General features: G+C 35.4%; 1 protein-coding gene and 1 pseudogene across 1 annotated transcript; both read left to right on the forward strand.

Moving 5' to 3' along the window:
• The first annotated feature begins 242 nt into the window (after positions 1-242).
• LOC112177880 lies at positions 243-1,480 on the forward strand (annotated as a pseudogene).
• A 14,512-nt stretch (positions 1,481-15,992) lies between these two features.
• On the forward strand, positions 15,993-16,370 carry LOC112177881. The gene has a single exon (XM_024316121.1). The coding sequence runs from the start codon at positions 15,993-15,995 to the stop codon at positions 16,368-16,370; it is 378 nt and encodes a 125-aa protein (XP_024171889.1).
• Positions 16,371-16,856: the final 486 nt, after the last annotated feature.

Raw genomic sequence — 16,856 nt, forward strand, 5'->3', positions numbered from 1 at the left:
ATAGTTGTCAAAAATGGCTATAAACGGCTCTATTTGATGCAAAAAAATTTCTATAAAAACTTGGACATTATTATTGTTTTCATCACAACAATTTTCACCCAACTCTCTCTCTCTCTCTCAAATTAGTCACTACAATGGATTCATCCCAAATATCATCATCCTCTCTTTGTTCAAATGGAATCGTTGAGTATTGCAATTTTGCCTAGGCCGCATTTGATCGGGAGCAAGATTTGTTACTTCGTATGTGTGCTAACAACAATCTCCTCTTAGTAGAAAATCTCGACAGCGAAGAAGATGATGCTCAATCATGCCGGAGAGGTGCAATTCCTGGTCACATAGTTGTTTATCGTGATCGAGAAGCTGCTGCACACAATTTGATTACAGATTATTTTGCAGAGGTCCCCCAATTTGGTGAGCTAAAATTTCGCAGAAGTTTTCGAATGAGTAAAAGTTTATTTTATCGGATTGCTGATGCGGTCAAAAATCACGACAATTTCTTTATGCAACAACGCGATGGAATTGGTAGGCCCGGGATTGTCATCATTTGTAAAAATCATAGCTGTTTTTTGAATGCTTGCATATGGTGTACTAGCTGATTCTCTCGATGAATACTTAAAAATTGGTGAGTCCACAGCAATTAGATGCATGAAAAAGTTTTGTCGGGCTATTGTAGAAATATTTGGAGAGCAATATCTTAGAAAACCAACAGCTATTGATGTTGCAAGACTCCTTCATATTGGTGAAGAATGTGGGTTTCCAGGAATGTTAGGAAGCTTAGACTGCATGCACTGGAGGTGGAAAAATTGTCCAACAGCTTGGGCAGGTGCTTATGCAGGGCGTAGTGGATCGCCAACAATTATTCTAGAAGCAATTACTGATTATGATCTTTGGATATGACATGCATATTTTGGTTTACCAGGCTCCAACAATAACATTAATGTTTTGGAAGCATCCTACTTATTTGCGGAGCTTGCTGCAGGTAAATCACATCCATGTCATTATTTTATTAAGGATAAGGCATATGATGTCAGTTATTACTTAGCTGATGGTATATATCCCAAGTGGTCCACACTTGTTCAAACAATTCACGATCCTCAAGGAAGAAAAAAACAATTTTTTTGCCACAAAGCAAGAATCATGTAGGAAAGATGTTGAACGTGCTTTTAGAGTTCTTCAATCACGTTGGGCAATTGTTAAGGGTACAACACGTTTTTGGGATAAACGTTTTTTACATGATATAATGACTACATGCATCATTAAGCACAATATGATTGTTGAGGATGAGCGTGATTTGACAGCTCCGATTAGAGAATTTAATCAAGCGCCAGCCCCTACTGTTGAGATGATCATTGATGAAGATGCACGATTTAATCATTTTCTTGCTCGAAATAGGCAAATCAAAGACAAGACGGCTCATTTTGAACTTCGGGATGCATTGATTGATCATCTATGGGAACGTCATGGCAAAGATGAAGCTTGAAGTAGTTGATTAATGTTTTCTTTTGCGTTAATTTTCTTTTAATGTTGTCTGTTTCTCTTAGTTCTCGTGTATTACATTTATTACTTAATTGTATTTTCTAATTGTAATGAAATAAATAATTGTATTGCCTTTCTAAACAAATTCTACATGATTCATTTTGCACACATTTCAAAATTATGTATTGGACGAAAGTTATTGGAATTCATACAGAATCACAATAATGAACTAGATAACATTATTTCACATTGTCCAATATGGTAAGATAAGATACGAATGATTCATTTTGCACACATATCAAATTTCAAAATTATGTATTAGACGACAATTATTGTACTTCATACAGAATCACAATAATGAACTAGATAACATTATTTTACATTATCCAATATGGTAATAAACATGTCCCATGAGCCTTCATAACTTGCAGAAGGACTCGTACCAGTAGATGATGAAAAGGAGGCCATTGCTTAAGAAACAAGAACTTCTGTGATCCTCTCTCTATTTACTCGCAACTATCTATGGGGCTAGATTTCTGAAAGCTCGTATCTTGAGAGGTCACAGGAACCTTGTATTTATAGTGATCATTGTCAATAGAGTCCTCCCCATAAGAGGCATATGAATTATATCGAAACTGATCTACTACAATTAATCTGATGGTTATTACTTGGTTTCCAAGATATTTAGATCTCCTATTATGAAGTGTGATTCTTATCACAACATAATTATACAAGGACTAGGAAACGTGTTCTATCTCGGATTGTTTATTTCTGCAATCTATGATAAATTATCAATCATAATGCAAATTATATTTATGTTCAATAAGATACGATTGTCTTCGATGACAACCATTGGATTAGATTATGTAAATGCATCAACACCGTTAGATTCATTTATTTAAAATGACTATTTATCTACATGAAGACCATAAATACACTACTTCTCCCACAATACACAACACACCAATTCTTCTACTACTTCAATGTCTTCTTCTAAGCATGGGTTGAATTTTACCGTAGAAGAAGATCTACAATTGTGCCATGTTTATCTTGATATTTCTCAATGTCCAATTAATGGTATTAACCAGAAAAAGGATGCACTATGGGAGATGATTGTTGTTATCTACAATGAAGGCAAGTCTGAGGAAATGAGTCGATCTAGTGAGTCGCTTCAAAGTTGATTTTCTGATCTATGCTTACCGGTCAGTAAACTTCGTGGTCATATTCGACAAATTGAGTACCAAAATCCAAGTGGTGCATCAGAGTCCTATATTGTAAGTATCGCATATCCATAAGTTGTAGTATAATTAAATCTTAGACTATCTGAATATAAATGGTTTTTTACATTTTGTTTGTTTATTTTTTGTTGTTACATTTTAATATTTTATTTATTATTGAAATTAAATTTGGGTGAATTTATTTTGTGTTTAAAATCTGAATTTATTTGTGTTTAAATTCAGAATTTATTTTGAATTTTATTTTGTAACTCATGGTGTTTTATTTTGATTTATTTTGGGTTTTAGTTCTTGTAACCTATGGCTTTTGGTTACTACCCTATTAATGGTAGGGAGTGTCATAAGAGCCTATAAATAGGACCATTTGTTGCATGCTCAAACACATCAATGCTTATACGTAATATTGTTACGAAACACTTCTATTCGCCCATCAATTTTCTTTCCAAAATCCCCTAAAGTGTCTTGTGTGTTTTTTGGCCAAAGAAAGGTGTTCTTTTGGTGGAGCTTTGGGTTCCTCCAATTTGTGCAGATTGGTGTGAGCCACACAACTTGTTGTTGGGTTGTTGTATCCTGGAGGGAACAAGTCAAGAGATTTCTGGTGCACCGGTATTGTTCCGCAGAGGGCTTGAATCTCCTTAAAGAGAGCGAGATACCCGCGCCTCAGCCTTTTGTCAACGAGTTTCTCATATAGAAATTATAATTTTATTGTAATTTCACCAACAATTTTAAGGAGATTCAAAGAAGATGAAGCGTACTCAAGAGAAGCCGCTTGACAATGTGAGAGATCTCAACAAGCCTTTCCGCTTCAAAGGTGCACATTTCAAGAGATGGAAGGGAAAAGTTCTCTTCTACCTTAATCTTCTCAAAGTTGCATATGTGCTAACGGAGAAGAATCCATCAAAGAAGAGTACCGAAGGCATGAAGGATGATGAACTCCTTGCTCATGAAGAAAAAGTTGAAAATTTTCAAAAAGATGAGTATAATTGTCGGTACTATCTTTTGAACTGTCTTGCTGATCATTTTTATGATTATTATGATACAACATACTCTTCTGTCAAGAAAATTTGGAAAGCATTACAGAGCACATATGACACCGAGGAAGCTGGTGCGAAAAAATATGCTGCAAGCCTTTTTTTCCACTATCAAATGGTGGATGGCAAGTCGGTTACGGAGCAAGTCCAAGACTTTCAAATGATTGTAGCTAAAGTTACATCTGAAGGTGTCAAAATTGGTGAAAATCTAGTGGTGGCTGGTATCATTGATAAACTTCCACCTTCATGGAAAGAGTTTCAAAAATCCATGCGTCATAAACAAAAGGAGATTTCCTTGGAGACCTTGACGGCTCGCATCCGAGTTGAGGAGGAAGCAAGAGGTCAAGATGTTCTTATGCAAGATACAAACAATGACACATCTAAGGAAAATTTAGTATCTTCCAATAATAATATGCCCAATGGTCATTTTCATAAAAATTCTCTTATGCAGCCAAAGAAGAAAAATATGAAAAAAGTTGGTAAACCTCACCAACAGAATAAAGGCAAACCAAGTTATGTGAATAAGAACCAACATCCTCCTTCAGAAAATAAGCAACAATATACTTGTTGTTATGTTTGTGGCAAAAGTAGGCATATTGCTCGAAATTGCAATTATCGAAAACGTGAGGCTGTTCCTCAAACTCACGTCACTGAAGAACCATATGTGGTAATGATAACTGATATAAATATGGTTCAAAGTGTTGAAGGATGGTGGGCAGATTGTGGTGCTAATAGGCATATCTGTTATGATAAAGATTGGTTCAAGAAATACACTCCTTTTAAGGAGCCCAAAACAGTTATGCTTGGAGATTCACATACTACTCATGTGCTTGGAACTGGTGAGGTGGAACTCAAATTTACTTCTGGTAGGGTGCTAACTTTGAAAGATGTGTTGCATACACCCTCCATGAGAAAAAATTTTATCTTCTTAATAAGGCTGGTTTTAAACAAACTATGGAATCTGACCAATATGTGATCACCAAAAAAGGTGTATTTGTGGGCAAAGGTTATGCTTGTGATGGCATGTTCAAATTGAATGTTGAGAATAATAATAAAGCATCTACTTCAGTTTATATGCTCTCTTCTTTGAATTTTTGGCATGCACGTTTATGTCATATAAATAGTAGATATGTGGGAATCATGAGTAGCTTGGGTTTAATTCCTTCAGTGCAAAAAGATTTTGAAAAATGTGAGACTTGCAGTAAAGCAAAAATTACTAGAAGGCCTCACAAAAATGTTGAAAGGAATACCGAGCTATTAGAATTAATTCATACAGACTTGTGTGAATTTGAGGGAATTTTAACTCGTGGAGGTAACAGGTATTTTATCACTTTTATTGATGATTGTTCTAAATATGTTCATGTCTATTTGTTGAAAAATAAAAGTGATGCTTTTGCCAAATTTAAAGAGTTCCTCCTTGAGGTTGAAAATCAATTCGGTAGAAAAATTAAAAGACTCCGAAGTGATAGAGGGAGAGAATATAATTCTTCTGAATTGAATTCTTTTGTTCAATATTTAGGAGTGATTCATGAAGTTACTTCACCTTATTCACCTGCATCTAATGGTGTGGCAGAAAGAAAAAATAGAACTTTGATTGAGTTAACAAATGTCATGTTGATTGATTCAGGTGCTCCCTCTAATCTTTGGGGTGAAGCAGTTTTAACTGCTTGTTATGTGTTGAATAGAGTGCCACATAAAAATACAAAAATTATATCATTTGAGGTGTGGAAGGGGCATAAACCAAATTTGGGTTATCTTAGAGTTTGGGGTTGTCTAGCCTTTGTGAGGTTAACTGACCCTAAAAGACCAAAATTGGGTGCTAGAGCTACTACTTGTGTTTTCGTTGGATATGCTTTAAATAGTACAACCTATAGATTTCTTGATGTTGAAAATCATGTTGTGATTGAATCTGGTGATGCAATTTTTCATGAAGAAAAATTTCCTTTTAAATCAAAAAATAGTGGGGGTCAAGAATCTAGAGAAAATATTTTTTCACAACCTAGTTCTTCTTCTTCTAATTTGCATATACAAGAAACTAATGAAAATGAACCTCGAAGATGTAAGAGAGCTAGAGTTGAAAAAGATTTTGGCTCTGACTATTATGTTTATAATGTTGAGGAAAATCTTATTTCTCTACATGAAGCTTTATCATCACCAGATGCAATTTTTTGGAAAGAGGCTGTGAATGATGAAATGGAGTCTCTAATTTCTAATAATACTTGGAAATTAGTAGATTTACCAACAGGTTTTAAAACCATTGGGTGTAAATGGGTCCTTAGAAAAAAAACTCAAACCGGATGGAAGTGTAGACAAATATAAAGCTAGACTTGTTGCTAAAGGCTTTAAGCAAAAACATGATCTAGACTTTTTTGATACTTTTTCTCCGGTTACAAGGATTACATCTAGTAGATTATTGATTGCTATTGCTGCAATTCATGATTTGATTATTCATCAAATGGATGTGAAAACAGCTTTTCTAAATGGTGATTTAGATGAAGAGATCTATATGGACCAACCAGAAGGTTTTATGGAACTTGGTCAAGAGCACAAGGTATGTAAGTTATCTAAATCCCTTTATGGTTTAAAGCAGGCTCCTAAACAGTGGCATGAAAAATTTGATTCCTGCATGATTGAAAATGGTTATAAATCAAATGAATGTGACAAGTGCATATATTATAAATCTTGGAAAAATTCACATGTTATTATTAGTCTCTATGTGGATGATATGTTAATTTTTGGCTCAAATTTGCATGTAATTGATGAGACAAAAACTATGCTTAAGAGCAATTTTGATATGAAAGATCTTGGTGAGGCTAATGTTATTTTGGGCATGAAAATAACAAAAACATGTGATGATATTTTTCTTGATCAGTCACATTATATTGAGAAAATTTTGAAGAAATATGATTATGTTGGCCACAAGCATGTGTCTACTCCTTGTGATTCTAGTGTTCACTTATTTCCTGTTGAAAGTGAAAATGATGTGATTAATCAAAAGGAATATGCTAGCATAATTGGCAGTTTGCGCTATGCAACTGACTGCACTAGACCTGACATTACGTATGCAGTTGGAGTACTTAGCAGGTTCACAAGTAAACCAGGTAAAGAACATTGGCATGCAATTGAGCGTGTTGTGAAATATTTGCTTGGTACTAAAAATTATGGATTATTTTATAAAAAATATCCTGCTGTACTTGAAGACTTTTGTGATGCCGATTGGAATACTCTGTCAGGTGATTCTCGCTCTACCACTAGTTATATTTTTACATTAGGTGGATGTGCTATTTGTTGGAAATCAAAGAAGCAAACAATAATCTCTAATTCAACCATGGAAGCTGAACTTATTGCTCTAGCTTCAGCAAGTGAAGAAGCAAATTGGTTGAGAGATTTATTGCATGAAAGTCCCTTGTGGGAAAAACCTATACCACATATATTAATTCATTGTGATAGCACTGCAGCTATTGGTAGAGTAAATAACCGTTATTATAACGGTAAATCCAGACTTATAAGAAGAAAGCACAGTACTGTGAGATCATATTTGAGTGATGAAATTATTAATGTGAATTATGTTAAATCATGTGATAATCTTGCAGATCCGTTAACTAAGGGCTTGGCAAGAGAAAAGGTCTGGAATACATCGAGGGGGATGAGATTGAAGCCCATATTGTCATGAGCCATATATGAGGACACCCAACCCAGTGATTAGAGATCCTAAAAACTGAGTTCAATGGGAAAAACGAATCATAAGGTGGCCGTAAGAAAAATGCACTATATTTTCTTACTCATCCCTATGATGTAAGTGCATTAATCTTGTAACGTATATGAAGGTTGAGTTTACTTAAAACTCTTAATAAAATCTGTAGCTCATATGAGTGGGATGTTATAGTTACAAGAGCATCCTTGACGGATTTTACCTATATGAGTGTGAGAGTGGGGCCGCTCTCTATAAGAATTGGGCTTATTCTTGAAATATACTCATGAAAACTGGGATAAGCACAAGGTCGTAACGTGCTGGCTAATAAAGCTCATATTAACACCTGAATTATTATGTGTGAGCAGTAGTTTTTATTTTCCCTTAATCAGTTGTAGTTCAAGTCTGAGACCACTATCAACTCTGGAGTAGGAATTACTGTTTCACTAAGTGAAGGTTCAATGCAGAGCACACCTTCATTATGCATAATGGTTTGTCTTTGACCGGTAACTTTGGTTTATATTTGTTTTTAAAATATTAAAATGAGTGGGGGAATGTTGTTACATTTTAATATTTTATTTATTATTGAAATTAAATTTGGGTGAATTTATTTTGTGTTTAAAATCTGAATTTATTTGTGTGTTTAAATTCAGAATTTATTTTGAATTTTATTTTGTAACTCATGGTGTTTTATTTTGATTTATTTTGGGTTTTAATTCTTGTAACCTATGGCTTTTGGTTACTACCCTATTAATGGTAGGGAGTGTCCTAAGAGCCTATAAATAGGACCATTTGTTGCATGCTCAAACACATCATTGCTTTTACGTAATATTGTTACGAAACATTTCTATTCGCCCATCAATTTTCTTTCCAAAATCCCCCAAAGTGTCCAAAGAAATGTGTTCTTTTGGTGGAGCTTTGGGTTCCTCCAATTTGTGCAGATTGGTGTGAGCCACACAACTTGTTGTTGGGCTGTTGTATCCTGGAGGGGACAAGTCAAGAGATTTCTGGTGCACCGGTATTATTCCGCAGAGGGCTTGAATCTCCTTAAAGAGAGCGAGATACCCGCACCTCAGTCTTTTGTCAACGAGTTTCTCATATAGAAATTATAATTTTATTGTAATTTCACCAACATTTTTTAACTCACCAACATTTTTTAACTTTGTAGTTCAAGAAAGCTAAGGAATCTCTCCTAGATGATTCAACTTATAAGAAGAAAAAGTTTCAATTTGACCATGTGTGGCCCATTCTAAAAAATACTAAGAAATGGCTTGATAATGCTGCCATGACCGTTCCTAAACCTCATAGAAGGAAGGAGTCATCTGAAGGATCTCAATCAGGTTCTCGCACATTAAGGACATCTGATACTCCATCGTTTTCTATTGATTTAAATGCAGATGAAGATGAGCAAGAGTACATCAACGATGAAGTTGCTTCACATGATCGTCCCATGGGAATGAAGATGAAAAGGAAAGCCACTGATGAGAAGAAAAAGAATTATGATAAGATCATGGCCGATAACAAAGCAATAAAACAGTTACTTGTAAAAAGTATGCTGGAGAGATCAAGGTTCGCTTCCAAGTTTGACCATTACACGTCAAGCAAATTGGATATTCAACGTCAGTGCGAAGAGAATAAAATCATGCTGACCAATTTGGATTCCATAACAGATCCAACAGACCGTGAATTCTTAAAGACGAGGAAGGCAGAAGTTATGCAAAGAAGAGCTCGTGAGACTCAATCACAAGGATCACCACCTACTACATTTGGCTATGGTAACTTTAGTAACCTAAATCAGTTTCAAAGTGGTTCTGAAGCTACATTTCATTATGGAAATTTTGGAGTCCTTTACAATTTTCAAGTGGATTCGGAGGAAGTGGTGGGAGTGGAGGAGTACCACATGCTGGAGGAAGTAGTGGGTTTGGAACAAGTAGCGGTGGAGGAGTGCCTGAGTACAATGAAAGTGGTGGATTTAGAACAAGCGATGGTTATGGAGGAAGTGATGCTAATCTACCGGAATACTAGCTAATTTTAGTTTTTTATGTGTAATTCAATAATTGTTAGTTTCGTTGTTTTACTTTATGTTGTTGTCTGTGTTTTAGTATTTCACATTCTAGTACTCTTTTTCCCAGCTCAGAATATATTTCCGAGTATGGTTTTGACGAGCCTATTAATAAAACTAGTTGATTTAGTTAAATGAAAATAAGTATATCATAAAAATTAATTGTTACACATTTATTTTAAAAATTCTAAACATATCAAATATTCGGCTCATATTGAAGATCTCAACAAGATATTTACAATGATGTAATTTTAATATTTAGTAACATTATAAATAACCCATGTATATAGGAAAAATGATTTTTCTTAAATGTAATATTCATGTTCTTAATGAAACAAAAAAAAAAAGTCAGCAGGGCCCACCATTTGGCTTACCAAATCTGAGCCCAAATTTGAGAAGGCCAAATTTTTTTTCTTAATCCTTGGGATATAGCTTACGGTGGGAGCATGTTACAGGCCATAAATAGGATTATAGCTTACGGTGGGAGATGGCCTAAGAAGAAAGTACTCTAGTACTGAGAGTCAGGGAGCAAGAATTGACCCATCACATTTGCTTTTGATATGCTTGACCTATTATTCAAATAGGAGAGAGACTTCTGCAGACCTCGGTGAAATCCGGCAAGTGAGCATCACACCAACCATGGGTTAAAGGATGGGTTAGGCAAAGTTAGGGGTTCATGAGTTGGGTGGCGTTAGTAAAGGTAGAAGTCACATGGGTATCCTTCTCATTGTCATCTCTCTCATCGTTATCCTTCTCCCCCAATTTGATTTAATCGTCTAAGAGGCATTTAGAAATAGAAACAAAGGCGATCGAGGTCTCAACCCCTCCAATTTGATTAAGCTCCCCCAACCCAAAAATAGATCAATCATAAAGCCGATATTGTTAATTCAATCGATTAGCGGCTTATTGTTTGAGTAAGCTTTACTTTACTATGTCAATTAGAAGCTGTTGATACTAGGGTTTCAAGTAAGTTTTTTGAAGTCATTATCTTGATTGCATCAAACGCCTAGTTACTTAAGAATACAAGAGAAGCAAGTCTAATGAACAAGATTCTTAAACCATTAGACCCTTAAAACCATGGTCTTATATTTCTACCATCAGAGAAGCAATCAAGTTCATGGCCTTAGGTCGATCTCTTAAGTCTTTTGTTTTGTATTTTTTTTATAGGCTAAAAAGTCAGTATTACCCCGCGTATCCAATTTATTTACACAATTACGTATCTGCATAGGATACAGATTTATCTATACTGTATCCAAATCAAGATCCACATATCCAAATCAGGATCCGCCTATCTTTGCCTTATCATACCCGTATCCCGGATCGGTACGGGATATGAGAGCAAAATGGCTATCCGTGCATTGTAGGATTGAAGTGAAGAATAAACAAATAATGGTAGCAAGTACTCAGTATTTGGATGCTAGTTTCATTCACACTCATTCTGGAATTGGTCTTTGGTTCTTTATTTTTTTGTTTTTATTTTTTATTCTAATTTTTTCTTATATAATATAGAATGAGTTTCGCATAATTTCTGATTTCAGTTCACTAATACAAAAAAGGCGTAAAGGGACATATCATATGTGTGCCTTTTGATACTTATAGGGACAAATATGTGTCCCCATGGAGCTATAGAGACATATATCATATGTGTGCCTATTGCTAGTGTTCCCAGGGCTACGCACGGGCCTGTTATATGTTGATATTGAGCCCAATACTGGAAATATTTTTCGGGACGGGACTTTGATTTTGTAAAGATGGTACCTACAACACCAAAACCATTTAGGATCAGATCGGGCCTGGGCCTATTTCAGGATCCCAGACTCCTTTCTTTTTCCTATCAATTCACTTAAGGATAATTGATTTTTCAGATTTTACTCATCACAGAATGTAAAATATAGATTTTTAGCAGTCCTAACACTACAACCAACAAGGTTGACACATTCAATCTTGCCTTCAAACAAATCACCAATGTAAAACACTAAAATGAATTGAAGACTACCATGAAAAGAAGAATTGAAGAATGACAACAATCACAACATGTCAATATCTACACTTCTGCAAACAACCAAGTCAAAAATTTGCCACTGATTTATTTGCATATTTCACTTATTTCAGTATGCAGTATGCAGTTATGCACTAAAACAATAAAGCCTACAACTTTGACACACTTGCACTATTTCAAAATCTATATATCAACTAATCAACAATGAAACACAATGAAACACCCAGAAAAATTCAAATTAACAAATCAGAACTTGTGATTCCACATTTCCACTCATTCTAAATCTGAAAATCAGAAATCACATTATCAAAACAACACTATCAGGCTGTGTTTGTTACGTGGGACTATCATCCCCCACCTTATTTCCTATAGTAGTCTAGGACACTTTTAGCTTGGGATATGCTATGTTAATACAAGACCCATGTTTGGTACTGCTTAGGACTAAAGAGTAAATAGTCCTATCCCATGTTTGTTTGTGTATTGGACTAAAAGTTGGTAATTTCCAGAAACGTGAACGATTTTCTGAATTTGTGAGAACAAAAGAAAATTGGAAGGTGAAAATTGAAGACAATTCTTACGCATAACACAACAACATTAGTTACACAGTGAAAACCTCAATCGAGATAAAAAACAATGAGGGGCTCTAACTCTTGAGACCCAATGATTCACTAATAAATTCAGATTACACATTTAACTCTGGGATTGCAATGACAGCTGCAATCCTTACTGGACAGACTTAGTTGTTTTACAATCTGTTTTCAACATAGAACAAAACAGAGCAACAAAGAGACCAACTCTTTTACAACCAAAGGATTGAAAATCAAACTATACTCAATAGCAAGAAGAACCACAGAACCTGTATATATATACGAGGAAGAAATCACCAAGATTGCTTCAGCTTGGTTGAAGTATGGTGACGAGGTGCAAAGGCACTTGCTTCCCACTTCCATCTTAGATAGCAAGGTCTTCATGATTGCATCGAGTGGACAACAAGACGAGATGGAAATTTGATACAGTTGCTTTCTCCTTTCTTCTTTGACAACAAGGTTTCCATGAGACGAAGATGGAGAACCTAGTTGCCATGTTCTTCCTTTTCTGTTTCGATAGCAAGTTCTCCATGAAAGAGAAAATGGCCACACATTAAAGTGAAGAAGAAGACCACCACACACAAACTACAATATTCTTCATACTTGGTCTTTTGACAGAAAGACCACCACAATGCAATTAAACAATCTTTCATTCTTGTTCTTCGAGTTCATGCTTAAAAAGCATGTCTCCCACATTTGCAAATAAACTACTCTTTTCGAGTTCATGCTCAGAAAACAAAGCTGCCATGCAAATAAATTATTATCTCCAAGCTTAAAAAGCAAAACCATACTACAACACTTCATGCTTGGTCTAACGTCTTGACAGCAAGACCACCATACTTGCATTTAATCAATTTTACCACCATGATTAAACAATTTATCGTGGGCTGCACATGACCTTGGGTAGAGTTTTTGTGTTTAAGTGGAATGCCAACACTTTTGATACTAACAGTGGTTCCCTAAATTTCCATCGATTAAATGCCTCCAAAATATCAGCTACAGCCAATATCAATACTACAAGTTAATCAACTATGCTAGACACAAACATGCATCAAGATTTCTGTATAAAAATCATAAAGGGATGATCCATTTTCAAGACAACTGAACCAAACCAATGTTATAATTCTTGGGCTCCCATAAATAATAAATAATAATAATAATAATAATAATAATAATCACACTCCTAGGTTTTGCTTGTCCATTGCAAGAATAACATCGAAATCTCGAAAATCAGGCAGCTTGATTGGCCTGGACAAAGATGTTATCTCAATCCCATGCCTTTTAGCTGCTGCCTTCATTCTTGGGTCCGCTTGATTTCCCTTTTTTAACACTAACAAACACAACTACCTTAAACAAACTGACTCCAACAAACACTTGCAGCATCAGAAACTAAAACAGCAGTTATAGTCGAATCTAAAGTCATACCTCATGGTAATTAATGGTGCCAGTAGAGTCAATCTTGAACTTGGAATCTAGACCCCTTTTCTTGACCAAGTCCTTGAAGACTCCTTCAGCAGCTGGAATCCAGACCTCATGGTAAAAACACAAACGTTGTTAAAAGAAAAAAAAAACCCAGTCTTGAAATTGATCAATTCTTAGCAAATCAAGCTACCTAGATACCAATTGTTACAACCCATAAACAATTGTTAATAGAAAATCAATCTATAGTCTTTAATTTAACAAATCACAGTAGATACACGAGAAGAAGAAGCTAGACGGGGTCGAAGGAAAGAGGGAATCAAAATCAAAGCAAAAGGAGCATCAGAGAGACAAGAAATTGAACTAGGAAGAGTAGTTCAAGCAAGATGAAGCGCGATCGAGAGTGGAGAGATGAGGCTTTACGCGAAAGATATGGAGAGATGAGGCTTCGTGCGAAAGAGAGGAGAGACTAATGAGCGTTGTTGAAGCCCTGCCTTCCACAGTCCCATGAGTTTTGGGGGGTCTATGTAAGAAGGCCGGGAGCTAATGCGGGGACTCTAGTATCCCATTTAATTGAGTCCTCATGTGTGCCAAACGTGGGATAAGTCTAATTTTCTTACATAAGCTACTCCAATCCAGTCCAGTCCCACCAAACAAACACAGCCTCAGAGTATCAGATGGCATATATTAAAGGATTACATACTGCTTACTCCCTATACTTATAGGTGTAAAATATTATTTGGACCTAATATTATCTACATTAAGTAAATAACAAATTGATTAAGCTTATTACAATAAATAGGAAATATATATGAATTATCTACCTAGACACCTAATGAGCTTTGGTATGTTACTCATATGGTTAGGAATCCATTTTGATAAAGATAAATATCTAATTAGTTGATATGATAAATTATAGCATCTGTCAAATAACTCATTGGCTAGAATCAAGGATTCTTTTATGAGAAGACCTATGTAGCTTGTATATATAGGTGCTTGAAGTCCCTATTCACTGTGTGACGAAACATTCAGTCCTGCCCCATAGAGAGGAGTTAAACACATAGTTGAGTAGAAGATTTCTTGCGCGTGGCTGCTTGAAGTTTTGGAGCTCGGATTATTTGTGTTGAATAGCTGTGCTGCTCCTACTGCTTTTGAAGGAATGGTTGTTATGCATGAAGCAGGTGATGCATCTCCTCTTGTTGTATTCTAACTCATATTGTATTGATCATTTGGTTGTGTTTATGCATTTTTGTGAAACGATCTTGGTTTGCTCATTAAGTTAACAAGTGGTATCAGAGGCAAATTTCACAATTCATAAATCACTTTTAGAAGATCAATTCATTGTATTTTGAACTAGAGTTTTGTGTTATGTTGAATTGCAAAACGTTTTGGGAAATTAGAGTTTTGGTTAACAGGCCAAGAAAAAAAAATTAAAATCGGATAAAGATCGTTCTTGGGGAATACAAGTATTGGGAATTATTGCTTCCGCTAAAATTGTTGCAGAATTGCAGTTGCAAAGGTTAGGTCTTCTGAGAACCATGTTTCGATTCAAAGCTTTAATTCGTTTTCTGTTGAATTACAAGAACAATAGAAGCATTCCCGGCGTGCACCTAGGCTAGAGTAGATGGTGACTGGATGAAATTTAAGTTTTGGTGTGCTTGTGTCTCTGAATTGAATTGAGTTGAATTGAAACGATTTTGTACTTTCTCTGTGATTGCTCATGGATGGTTGTGCTTAATATTTTGCATTCTGCTAACATATATCTGTGATTGAACAATGATTATATGATAAATTGATGAATGTTTGAGTTAAGAAGTTCACTGTCTCCCTGTCAATGTTGTCATATTTTCATTGAGAAAATTACAGATTGAGTAAAGTTTATTTTCAAGTGCCTTGATGTCTTGAATTGAATTTAGTTAAACTTTATTTAGGTCACAGGTTGTTGCAAATAAAAATAGGCATGTTGCACAAAGCAATTTATGTTATTATTTGCATTTGATCATTAAGAACAAAATGACCTGGAAACTTGTGTTAATTGTTTTCAAACTATGCTTACTTGTGTCTTCCAAAGAAGTGTTAATATAGCATAGTTTGGTGACAAACAGCTTCACACATGATTTTGAATTCATATTTTGATACTTAAAGACTCTTCTACTGTCATAAGATGTTGATTGTCTTTTTGGATAACTTGAGTTCTCTAATTATGGGGTGAAGATTCAGAAACTTAAGTACATTATGTCTACTGCTACAAAAGTGTTGCCTAATGTGAAATTCAGATTTGGGGTATTTTCATTGACATAGTATCTTGTGGTACTTGTTGCCATTATGGTTGATATTTTGTTTTGGTGTTTTATGTGTTTTTTGAACTGCTTTTGGAACTAACACATAAATCTGTAGAAATATTGCTAAATTGAAACTTTGTATTTTTTGAGTTTTGAAACTGAAACTTACAGAATTTTTCTTTTTGACTTTGCTCATTAGGAAGTATTTACATGAACATCAACAATGTTTTGATGCTCACTGGAACAAACTTTAGAGCCTGGAGAGATTCGGTAGAGCGTTATATGATGATGCATGAGAATATAGACCTAGTCTTTCATGAGGATGAACCTGAGGCATTAACTAAAGATAGTTCAGCTGAGGAGGTTAAGGCATTTAAAGCCTGGCACAGGTCAAATAGAATGGTCAAGAACACCATTAGGAACACTATGTCTGACACTGTAAGAGGTAGTGTAGAAGAACCTGACTTGGCTACTGACTATATGGAGGCCATTGAGAGAAAATTTAAAGAGAGTGAGAAAGCAGAGGCTGCAAGATTGTCTAAGGCTTTCCATGAGCTGAAGTATGAAGGATTTTGGGGAGTTACATAGCACATAATGAAGCTAATCCACATTAATGCTAGGCTCAGGGAGTTACTGATGGGAGTGAATGATAGCCAAGTGGTGCATGTTGCACTGTATTCTTTGCCAAATACCTTCAGTGGGCTTAGAACTAGCTACAATGCTCTAAAGGGTACCTGGACCATAGATGAGCTCATATCTATCCGTGCTGATGAAGAAGATAGAATTAAGAAAGAGAGAGAGCCTGCAACCTATGTGAACTTGGTGGAAAAGCCAAAGAAAAAGAAGAACAAGCTTAAGGTCACCAAAACCATCACTAAGCCATCTGGAAACACTGCAGCACCTAACACCACCAAAACTTTTAAGTTCAAGTGCTACTTTTGTAAGAAAGTAGGACATATGAAGAAGGACTGCTCAGGTTTTAAGGCTTGGTTGGTGAAGAAGGGTAAGAATTTCTTAAGTACTACATAAACTTTTTCTTTAGAAATTAATTTTGTCAATATTGAACCTCACACT

Source organism: Rosa chinensis, chromosome 7 (assembly GCF_002994745.2).
Source record: "Rosa chinensis cultivar Old Blush chromosome 7, RchiOBHm-V2, whole genome shotgun sequence".
Taxonomy (NCBI): Eukaryota; Viridiplantae; Streptophyta; class Magnoliopsida; order Rosales; family Rosaceae; genus Rosa; species Rosa chinensis.